Source organism: Clavelina lepadiformis, chromosome 1 (assembly GCF_947623445.1).
Source record: "Clavelina lepadiformis chromosome 1, kaClaLepa1.1, whole genome shotgun sequence".
In the NCBI taxonomy this organism is placed as follows: domain Eukaryota; kingdom Metazoa; phylum Chordata; class Ascidiacea; order Aplousobranchia; family Clavelinidae; genus Clavelina; species Clavelina lepadiformis.
This window is the reverse complement of record NC_135240.1, coordinates 24,146,498-24,158,132: the sequence shown is the minus strand read 5'-3', so window position 1 is coordinate 24,158,132 and position 11,635 is coordinate 24,146,498. Positions and strand designations below refer to the sequence as shown.

Below are 11,635 nucleotides of genomic sequence, written 5' to 3'. Positions count from 1 at the left end.
AGTTAAAAATAGACTTCTCCACAAAACCACAGATTTCGCTTTGCTTGTAGGAAAAAGTTAGCTCATTTTTGTCAGGGATTGCATAATTAGGTTAATATGATGACAATCAAACAGTAACGCAAAATGCTGAAAGTATAGTTTGTGAGTTGTAGCAAGTAGTAAAGTCTTATAGTTTTATTGAATCGTTTTAATGTCTTTTTCTACTGCTCACAATAAAATCTCAAAAACTTTGCATTTCTTTGCATTGCTCTGCAGCGTTATGTAGAAAAGAATAGGCCTATGGTTAGATTGCTAATATTTGCGAAATATTAAGTAGCCCAGTAACCTATTTAATTGTAGTTAGACGCATTAATGGTTTAATACAAGTCAACTCTACTATACATCTTATAAGATTTATATTTATGATATGTCTTTAATGTGGTTCTATATTTTGCTTTTCTTGTTTAAATAATCTACATGCAACGGAAGTTATATTTAATTTTTTTCTTCCTTTGTAAATCGATCGATGAGTTTTTATGGGTCAGTTTGAAAATACACAGAAATGCCTTGCTGTAGTCGTTGCGACAAGCAAAGACTTCCTTCCTTGCAATTGTGGTTAAAGTAGTTCCAACACATGAAAACTGGGTTAGCAGCCGTTAAAAGTATGCAAAATTATTTCGGGAAAGTCTGCTTAGTTGTTTATGTCAGTATAGTCTGTTTGAAAAAGCTTCTTTATAATCTTTTCATAGCTGCGACTAGTGGCCTATACTTAATTGAGAAATCTCTACTCGCAGAACAAGCGTATAAACAGTCTTATATTTTCCCTTCATAAACATGTATAGTGTCACGCTGTCATGTTTTGAGAAAAGACGTATTGTCCGGTTAAAACGGAAAGTAAAATTTGTGCAGATGTCATGCACATTCTGGCAAACGAACGTTCTAACCCGCTATGTTGCTATCACTTGCCTGTAGCAAAATCATTCTTTGCAGAACGTCGCTTAGAAATTATCACCACTGGGTAGTCATGAAATTGTCTCTCGTACTTGTCTGCTTTTGTATGACGAAAACAGTAAGAAAGCTTTGAGGAAGTATAATGACATAAGCACCTGGAACAGTATGTTCAAATCTACATAAATATTTGCTTGTACAGAGTGTAGAGAACTGAATGCAATTTGAAAGTTGCTATAATTGGTTTTATTAATTCGTTTGCCCAAACAAAAACTGGCGTGGGTGGGTCCATTCCAGCTATACCTGAAGGCCATTTCAAAATGACAGAAGAACAAAAGGCAAATGAAAAAAACGAGCCTGAAACAGTAGAAACTAACGGGTAGGCTACGTCAGTGTGTGATCTGTACAATGTAGTATAGATATTATGTGTTTGGCTAGAAGTATATTTTCTTAACAAAGTACAGTGACTTCAACGCGTAAATACAGCCGTTTTAGTAATATGCATGAGTGTAAAAACGTCCGCAAAATGCCGTTTTATTAGGCTTATACCATACTTTACGACGATTTTCAATCTTTGCAGAAACGAAAATGATGTTAAGGAGCCCAGATATGAAAATGGGATGGAAACGGTACCGGAAGTGGATAACACTAACTTAAAAGCTGAGCCTGTTGGCTTATCTTATAAACATTTGGTAAGTAAAGACTAATTCTTCAAGCTATCGGTATATAGGTTGTCAGCAGAAACGTTACTGAAGTATTACATTTCCTATAATTAACAATTTAAACATTTAGTAGTTCACAAGTTAGTAGATAAGGTCGTAAATAAAGTAAATGCCGATGAGTGCTGGAAACTTTTCGTTTATCACATTGAACCGGTTGAACACAAGCGTATTATTATGTTCACTAGTGTTGGTTGGTCAGCTACTATCGCGGTGAATAATGAAACCCCGTATAGCATCCAATTGGTCTGTACCCTGTGGCAATGCACGACCTTGTCATATTGCAAAATACTTTGTACTTACGCGAACTTACGACTATTTTGACATGAACATTTTTTGCTTGCAAAAGTCATCTGCCATAGGGTAACTGTTTATTAGTTGATTACTAACATTTTACTGTATAGATGTATATATTCTTTGAATGTAGTTCATGACTGCTTTAACGTCGCACTATTTTGCACTCTGCGGTACATACCAAGTGCCAAAATATTGGTAAAGAAAAAAAATATTGTGTAGATTTAGTGTTGTAAAGGTGTCTACAGCTACACACCAGTGTAAATAAAGTTACAAACAGGTTTATTGTTAATAACGGATTTACGATGGTGTATTATTCAGTAAACATAAAACTCTCTTGAAGCAAACGTCTGGTAGAGTACGTTTTCAGCGCTGATTGAAAATGAATATATTTTTTATTTTAACAGTACCGTTATGCTGGATGCCAAGAATGGACTTTGTTAGTGGTTGGTTCGCTTGCTGCAGTAGCGAACGGTGCCGGGTACCCCTTGCTCTTTCTGTTCTTTGGTGAACTCACAACTCAGTTTACTGAGTATGGCGCACTCACGCAGTCCGTTCTCGACCAAAACATATCAACCACGTTAGTTCCGAAGCAAAATGAACCTTTTCTTCTATAAAATTGCTTTGCTTTGTTGCTATAGCTGCGTGGGTTATTCGGTTACGTCAAAAATCGTGTTCTTACAAAAGTTTGCAAAAACTCCGGCTGGTTAAGATACATTTTATTACGTCACGTATTACAGCTAAAATTCAATTTTCGTGAAGGAATCCTGTTACTATAGCAGCCGGTCTTGCAACCACTCAGTTTGAAGAAGACGGTCTAAGGGTGATTTACAGGCTTCTGTACGTCTCAGCAGGTGTCCTGGTTGTTGCTTCTTTGCAAATGGCTTGTTGGACCCGCCAGGCAGTAAGGTAGGCTACAATTATAATAAATCATGACATGAAAGCCTCGCACAGCATGCAATAGGTATATTCTCATTCATGATCATATTTTAGACTACCTAAAATTTCAGCTTAACTCAAAGCAGTATTAGCCCGTGACACCTATTCCTCAACATTGGCGAAAATATTATTATTCATATCTCGACGTTGCCTGACCTATACTGATGGTCCTTGCAGAGTGTTTTGATTTTAAAAGGGATTTAATTTTTTCATCCACAGCCAATCTCATCAGATTCGCATCAAGTATTTTCGAGCGATTCTACGGCAAGATATTGCCTTTCATGACGTCACGTCTGCCGGTGTGTTGAACACGAGGATGTCCGAGTAAGTTGTTTTATCTTTGAAATATTAAATCTACCATTGCTAAATATTGTAAACCCATTCCTGAAACAAGTGACAAGTGATGCGTTAAATGCAACACACATACACTAGATTCTGTAAACGGCATGTTTGATACATGAATAGGTCATAAATTTTTCAGAGACGTGCGCATAATAGAAGAAGGTATTGGAGACAAGGTTTCGGTCATAATCCAACAGACCGCGGTAATCATCGGTTGTCTCATTGTTGCATTTTTGCGCTCCTATAAGATTGCTCTCATCAATCTGGCAGTTACCCCACTCCTGGGTCTGGTTACTGTTGTTTTCTTCAAGGCAAGGAACAAACATTGAATATTGTTAACTCTGATTGACCTCGATAGGCTGTATAGATACGTAGGTTGTTTTGTTTTGATCCTGAGTCTGCACTCGGACATTTGGATTTTAAACACCAAATCGCTTATACAACGCTAGCCATGCTTAGCGATGCCGTAATCGTGAAATAAAAGAAGACACAATACTTAATCTGAATATTGTGATGAAAATACATTGAAATTGACTCAAACTGACAATCCAAACGACTAGTTTAGGTCGACGCATACTTCACGTCGAAAGAAATGGACGCATATGCGGCTGCTGGTGCTATCGCCGAGCAAGCGATATCGTCAATAAGAACTATCGTTGCGTTTGGATGCCAGGAGAAAGAGACAGAAAGGTCTGATAAAATCACAATTATTTTATATGTATCAGCATAAAAAGGAATGTGAGTTATGCCATGTCATAACACTATTTTTAAAGTCATAACATTATCTTCAACACAAAATTATACCGGAAAACTTTAGGCATTTAATGCTATAATTTCAGGTATGGGCAGAACTTGTTTGAAGCAAAACAACTTGGTATGAAGAAAGAATCGCTCAAGGGCTGCAGCCTAGGAACGATTCGTTTCATCGTTTTCAGCATGTATGGGATATCCTTCTGGTACGGAACTAGACTTGTCCTGGATGGCGAGATCACCCCTGGAGATTTTATTACGTCATTTTTTGCCGTTATCTTCGCCTCTTTTGCTATTGGATCGGTAAAATATTGATAAGTGCTTGATCTAAAGACCTGTGCAGGATATCATATTTTAAATTACAAATTCCCTTTGTGCTACCCGCAGTAATTGGCTAAAATCTGTAGCGTTGCTTGGGCCCAACATTTTGCGAGCAATATTGGGGTCATATAGGCCGAAGTTATAAACGAATCGTGCATTAGGTTTTAAACTTTTATAAAGACATTAAATCATTCCAGATAGGGAACAACTTCACTTACCTAACCGCTGCCCAAACAGCAGGCGCCAAAGTTTTTCACGTAATTGATCGGATTCCTGAGATTGACGTGTTTTCCGACGACGGGAAAACACCTGATGACTTCACAAGCTCCGTTGATATCAATGACGTCAGTTTTCATTATCCAACCAGGCCATCAGTTGAGGTATAACTACAAGCAAAATATAGTTGTTGCCAAAATTATTTGCTAAAGTTGGCATTTTGTTTATGTTTATTTTTTTTATGCTTACGGTAACAGCGTTTGTTTATCGTTTTATTGTTAAAGGTGCTGAAACAGATCAAGCTTTCCATCGACTCAGGTCAAACCGTGGCGATGGTTGGTTCAAGTGGTAGCGGTAAAAGCACAGTTGTGCAGCTCATAGAACGATTTTATGACCCACAGGTGCTTTGAGATATACACGTGCCTCGAAAATTATATAACGAACTTACTAACTGTCGAAAATGATTGCAAACACCTTTTTGCCCTTTATTGTAACTGCCGTCAGTTTACTCTTTGCCCTTTGGAGAAAATCCCGCAGGCTACACTGAAAAGCTACTGCATAAAGAATTCTTACTTGTTATTCTAGTCGGGTCAAATAAGCATCGGTGGGGAGGACATAAAATCGTTGAATGTTCATTGGTTGAGATCCCAGATTGGTTTTGTTTCTCAAGAACCGGTTCTTTTTGCTACAACGATTGGAGATAACATTCGTTGGGGCCGCGATGACGTCACTGATGAGGAAATTGACGAAGCGGCTAAAAAAGCAAACGCTTATGATTTCATAATGGCGTTTCCAAAGGTAACAACTGAAATCACGACAACACTAATGCAATAGCATTACGATTTTGGGAATATGTTCAGCAGAAATCAAGGAAAGCACAACTGGGCAGTGAAATAGCTGAACTGTTAGCAATATAGGCGTCGTATTTGTTTTGTTGCTTATGCTAAGTTCCTATTTTTACGTTATTTCAACAGAAATTTGATACATATGTTGGCGAAGGAGGGGCACAGATGAGCGGTGGGCAGAAGCAGAGAATTGCAATTGCGCGCGCCATCGTGCGGAACCCAAAAATCCTTTTGTTGGATGAGGCTACATCAGCGTTGGATACGGAAAGCGAAGCGATTGTACAAGCGGCGTTAGAGAAAGCATCGGAAGGTTAGTTCTTCGCTTTCTTAAAATGTACTAGGACTGTTATGGACAAAGCTATACAGTACACTGGAACGACATCCTTGTATGGTGGACTTGTCCTTGGTTTTAAATTTCCATTTGCATGTGACAAAAAGTATAGAAAATATAGAACAAATTTTCATTCTCATTGTTCATTTAACACATCCATTCCTTAAACCTTCGCTTTCCTTTTGTGTAGGACGCACAACAATATTGATCGCTCATCGACTGTCGACGATCCGGGGAGCGGACAAGATCGTCGCCTTCAATCAAGGAGAAGTGATGGAGGAAGGGACACATGAGGAGCTGATGGAGATTGAGAATGGCATCTATAGAAATTTGGTAGAGACACAAGCCAAAAATAACGTTAAAGGTAAAGCTTTGTATTAAGTTTTTCTTTTGTCATACTATTTGCTATTTATTTGTTGTAGGAAATTTATGAGACGTTTTGTAGGTGGATCAGACTATTTTTCGTTTGTTTTTGTTATATTTACAACAAAGTTGCGTAAGTTATTGTCATAAATTATAAATTACTTTTGTGACGAGTTTTGAAAAGGAGATACTAAGCCGCGTGCATTTATCGGAACTCAAACTAAACTTTCGTCCTGTCAATCAACCCTGTTCGTTTGTTAAAAATAATGTTCAGCTAAGAAAGTGCAGAAGACGAAAGTAAAACAAGAAGCGAAAAAATCCCAAAGAACATTAAGAAGACCAAGCAGAGGATTCACAAGGATGGTGTCCGAGAGGATATCCAGCGAGATCCGGAAGTCGATGAGGCAGCCGGCGAGCAGAAGCAGTGAAATGAGAACGAGTGCAACATCCGCGGCCGAATCAGCGAACGTCGCCATGGAAAATGAGAGCACAGAGATGGAAGCGGTTAACGTGAAGAAGAGACGAAAAACAAGGAAGCGAGAGCTCAGCGAAGAGGCGGAAGAAGAGGTTGAAGAGGAGGAATTTTATCCGGATGTTTCTATCGGAACCATTCTCTCATACAACAAACCGGAATGGTGCTATATCACTTGTGAGTTTACTGGATGAGACCATATACACTCTGTTTATTTAAACGATTATAAAGAAGCAATTTTAAACTACAAGCGTCTGCTTTCATAACCTTAAAAATATCTATACAGTATTTTTACCAGTTTAATTTCTACGCCTTTAGAGAAAACTCTTATATAGGCTACGTTCATTTACACGCTTAACGAAAATGAAGCATGCATGAAAAGTTAGAAATTCTAACCTAAGCCAATTCTAATTCGATCTTTAAGTTAACGATATTTAATAAGCAAATCAAACGCCATGTAATTACAGTTGGTTGTATCTTTGCTCTCACTGGTGGTGCGGCGGATCCCCTTTTAGCCTTAGTCTTTGGTGACGTGCTTACCATATTTGCGAAGACTTCACGCGAAGAACAACTGAACGATGCCGCCTTCTATGGACTAATGTTTTTTGCTTTAGCTGTCGGCGTAGTTATTTCTTACTCCGCAGAAGTACGAAATGCAATAAAAAGAGAACTTAATAATTAAGCTTTAAGACTAATACTGTAGCTTAGAGGTTAGTTGGAGCACTGACCAAATGTTTTCAATCACTGGCAGGTGGCAACTATACAGAACGTACAGTAGTTAAACTATTATGTTTTAATACAGGCTTGCCTTTTTGCTAAATCTGGGATGGAGTTGACAGAACGATTGCGCAAAGCTACATTCAGGGCTATCCTGAGGCAAGAAATCTCGTATTTTGACGACCCCAACCACAATACCGGGGTGTTATGTGCTCGGTTGGCCACCGACGCGTCAAAGGTTCAGGGGTCAACCGGTGTTAGATTGGGCGTGATGTGGCGGAATTTCAGCTCACTTGGTGAGTATTATGTGCAAACTTGAAAAAGTATAGTTGCGAGTATAGGCAAATGCGAAAAAGTTTAGAGACTTACGTACTAGACAAACGATTGTACATCGTATAGTTTACTTATAACTGCTGGTAAGATAAAGTGCTAGTTTAAATTTTAGAGAAACGTTTGTTTCAGCTGTCGCAATCGGAATTGCTTTTGCCTTCAGCTGGAAACTCACCCTGCTAATGATGGTCTTCATACCTTTGCTTGGAATAGCCGGTTTTATTCAGGCTTGGGCTGTGTCTGGTCAATCGGATAACTCCACCAACGAAGAAGGGGGTAAGAAAACATTTCAAATCAAATACATAACAAATTAAAAGAAGTTACTGCAAATAACTCAAAAATCAATTCACGCGTTATTTTAGCACGCATTGCGTCGGAAGCGATCAGTAATGTACGAACAATAGCTGCATTGTGCAAAGAAAAGGCGGTTTATGGATTGTTCGAGAGAGCCCAGCAAGCTTCGACCAGGTTTGTAGAGAAACAATCTACACTAGTCCATGTTAACATGCTTTGATATCGTATGGTTGGGTTACTTACAAGTTTGGCTGCTAAAGATAGAGGATGCATATTTTGCAGGAACGCTCTCAAGAAGGCAATCGTCGCCGGCCTTGCGTATGGATATTCCCAGATCATGCCATTCATCGTATTTGCAGCTGTTTTTCGACTGGGCATCCATCTTATCTTGGAGGAAAATCTTCCGTTTGAAAACACTTTCAAGTGAGAACTGCCAATGCAAACCATCAGATCGTAGTTTACTTATCTGTAATACGGTTAATTATTTTTAGACGTTTTTTTTTTTCAACAAATTACAGGGTCATGATGGCGATAGTGTACGGTGCTACAGCAGTAGGACAGGCCAGTACATTTGTTCCTGATTACGGGGAAGCAAAAACCGCAGCCAATCGCGTGATTGGTATAATTACTCAAGAACCAATTATCGACCCATACAGCGATGAGGGAGACAGACCGGTAGGTTAACTCTCTGTTGGCAAGTAGGTCATGAATCGGTTATGAGTCAAATTGAGTAATTTTTACTGTTATAAATCCAACAAACATGTCGGCACTTTGGCTACTTGGTGAAAAGGAAATTGCCCGTGTGTTTCTTTTACCAGAATATTACTTGTTAGACTCACTGTAAAGGGGAAGTGACGTTCAAAACGGTCTACTTCCGGTATCCTACACGACCAGACCAACCACTTCTGAGGGGTCTTAATCTTTCTATTAAAACTGGACAGACAGTTGCGTTGGTTGGACAATCGGGGAGCGGAAAATCGACCATCGTCCAGCTTGTAGAAAGATTTTACGACGTTGGAAGTGGGCGAATTGTAAGTTGCTGTCAAAACACAGTTTCTATAGTAACTGACTGTGAGCATAGCACTTTCATAGCACTATGAAAATTAAATAAAGTTGTAATAAGTTAGATTGTTTTTTAATTAATTTGTAGTTGGTAGATGGCGTCAATATGAAGCGATTAAACGTGGCGTGGCTTCGACAGCAAATCGGAATTGTCTCGCAAGAACCTGTGCTTTTTGATCAGACCCTTGCTGAAAATATATCGTAAGACACATGTATTAGTAAAACACGCCTAAGTTTAAAATCTAACAAATATTGCCCAAGAATAATCAAACTCAAAAGTCTTGCAAAAAAAACTGACGTTAATGGAAAGAGTAATTGTTGCCCAGTTTCGGAGATTGTGGAAGACAAGTAACTAACGATGAAATAACAACAGCCGCAAGAAACGCCAACATACACGACTTCATCACAAGCCTTCCAGAGGTAGCCTGCATCTGATCAAGTTATAGGTACTCTAAATGACTTGAGCATAGCAGCGCTTAATAAATTACATTTTATTTAGAAATACCAAACTCGTGTTGGTTCACGTGGCAGTCGTTTATCGGGAGGACAGAAACAAAGAATCGCAATTGCTCGAGCTCTTCTAAGAAATCCGAAGATTCTTCTTTTGGATGAAGCAACTTCCGCCTTAGACGCGGAAAGTGAAAAAGTAAAATCCTTTCTTATGTTGGCAAAAATTTAAAAGTTCCTAATCTATTTACGATTTTGTGCATGTACCTCTCACTGGTAAAATGATAGTCTTTATGCTACATGATGCCACACCTAAAATCACATTTTTTATGCAAAAATAAAGTAAAATTTAACTAAATTACTGTACTAAAACAAACAACGCATATCAACATGCACCACAGTACCAAGCAAAAGCATTTAAATTACATTTTTAACGTTTTAAGCTTGTGCAAGAAGCACTAGACGTCGCTAGAGAGGGCAGGACGAGTTTAGTGGTCGCGCATCGTCTTTCCACGATTAAAAATGCTGATCAGATTGCGGTGATCGAAAACGGACGAATTGCAGAGATCGGCACACACGATGAGCTACTTGCTAAAGGCGACGCTTATTACAGGTAAGATTCTTTCTATCCCTACCGAATAAATTTCGTAATCCTCCAACGTGCTGGTAAAAAATGCTGTAACCATATTCTTGCTTCTTCGCAGGCTGGTGAACGCACAATTAAGTCCCGCGGAAGATGAGATCGCGTTTTCTCATGCTCAATCGCCAGAATAAACAAGTTTTGATGAAAATTGTGGCACATCTTAGGTCTTTAATTACGGAAGCATATCTAAAAGGTTTTGAAACACTTGAATGATTTGGAAACGTATCATCTCAGGATAACTCCTGCCTGCTGCTAAATGGATACATAAATAATTAATTATTAGTTTAGAAAAGTAAAATATTACGTCTGTGGCGTTCACCACCGTGACCGCTAGGTAACGCAGGGCACTACGTTGACTTCAAAAAAGGAAGTAATTGCGTTTTTTTCTTTTTTGCTATTCGTATTTCGTACCAGTCGTCTTTCAGGCAAAGAGGCACACAGTCGCACTTTGGAGATGTATGTCCGAGTCAAGTTATGCCTGTGATTTGACACATTTTGTTGCCAATAAAATACTATCAAATTAACCTCAGTTGTGAATCAGGAATAGCCCAACAATATACGTACAGAGTCGTAACCAAGTCATGAAAATCGAGTCGCAAGTCAAGTCAAGTCTTTGGAAGAAAGGACTCGAGTAGAGTCGAGTTGTTGCTACGTTATTCTGACTTTTCTATGTAAGTTTTGTCATGCAGCTGTAACCTAAAAATCAGCTGATAGCCTACACCAATTTTATTTTGGTTGCTAAAGTAGCAGTTACGCTACTCTACAAGTTTTCTGATAAAAGATTTGCTGGAGTCAATCAACCTTGGTCAGTCAGTCAATCAGTCAATCTGCGAAATGACTGCTGCGCTAATTTCGTATCTATGGTTTCTTTACAAAATATCGCCTACGGCTAATCGAATAACGCAGCCACCTTAGGCAGGCACAAGCGTTGTGTAGTTTGGTAATGGAACATGTGTCCAGACAGATTTGCCAGCGTTAGTGACGTTTTGAATGGATTTCAAAGCCGTTTTCGCAATATGTTTGCTGATTGCGATAATATCGATGTTCTATTTCTACAAATCAGAGTCGAGGTTTTGTATCGGCATTCAGGTAAATAGGCCTACAGGCTATTTGCATGAATCGCTTGGGCATAATTAGACAAATTACATTTTTTCAAGTTTGATATTATCGCTATTAAGAATAGTTCTTGTCCTTAGCCCAAACAATACGCTGGGATTGAAGAGAGACAAATCTCATTAAACGTGGCGGCGGTCTTGCAGTGGGAGAGGCAGCAAACAATGCGAATAATGTGCGAAAAATATTCACTATCACCCAAGGAAAAGAAAATGGTTGCGAGCAAGCAGAATGTTAAAGTAGTGTGTTCCAATGCATACAAGGTAATGGCAATTTCAAAAAGCTCTTGCATGTCAAAGAAACGAACGAAATGATTTCAAAAGGAATTACCCTTGTTGGCTATTTAGTTTACTTCAAAGAAGTTATAGTATTTCAGGAAAGCTATGTCCTCTCATCAATGTTTAGCCTATCTTGTTGCGATAGCTATGCGTCTGCCGGATCGGGAAGTGTGGAAGCACGGCATGGCTCAGAACTCTTGGTGTTATGGAGGATTTTCTTTCAACTGATGAA

At 38.9% G+C, this 11,635-nt stretch overlaps 1 protein-coding gene across 3 annotated transcripts; it reads left to right on the top strand.

Moving 5' to 3' along the window:
• Positions 1 to 1,133: 1,133 nt before the first annotated feature.
• On the top strand, positions 1,134 to 11,349 carry LOC143458750 (ATP-dependent translocase ABCB1-like). 3 transcript variants are annotated; one of them, XM_076955614.1, is made up of 28 exons: positions 1,134 to 1,306; positions 1,508 to 1,619; positions 2,348 to 2,520; positions 2,703 to 2,849; positions 3,099 to 3,203; positions 3,361 to 3,532; positions 3,787 to 3,911; positions 4,061 to 4,274; positions 4,490 to 4,672; positions 4,793 to 4,909; positions 5,094 to 5,306; positions 5,483 to 5,663; positions 5,875 to 6,048; positions 6,322 to 6,696; positions 6,987 to 7,165; positions 7,322 to 7,532; positions 7,699 to 7,842; positions 7,929 to 8,034; positions 8,143 to 8,283; positions 8,379 to 8,535; positions 8,694 to 8,891; positions 9,011 to 9,123; positions 9,249 to 9,342; positions 9,422 to 9,568; positions 9,813 to 9,982; positions 10,074 to 10,683; positions 10,973 to 11,101; positions 11,209 to 11,349. In XM_076955614.1, exons 1-26 carry the CDS (start codon positions 1,248 to 1,250, stop codon positions 10,141 to 10,143), a joined length of 4,080 nt encoding a protein of 1,359 aa, XP_076811729.1. In that variant the 5' UTR covers positions 1,134 to 1,247; the 3' UTR covers positions 10,144 to 10,683; positions 10,973 to 11,101; positions 11,209 to 11,349. The 3 variants fall into 3 exon arrangements, with proteins under 3 accessions (XP_076811729.1, XP_076811721.1, XP_076811736.1); XM_076955606.1 differs by having other exon boundaries at positions 10,074 to 11,101; XM_076955621.1 differs by lacking the exons at positions 9,422 to 9,568; positions 9,813 to 9,982; positions 10,074 to 10,683; positions 10,973 to 11,101; positions 11,209 to 11,349 and having other exon boundaries at positions 9,018 to 9,123.
• The last annotated feature ends 286 nt before the right edge of the window (positions 11,350 to 11,635 follow it).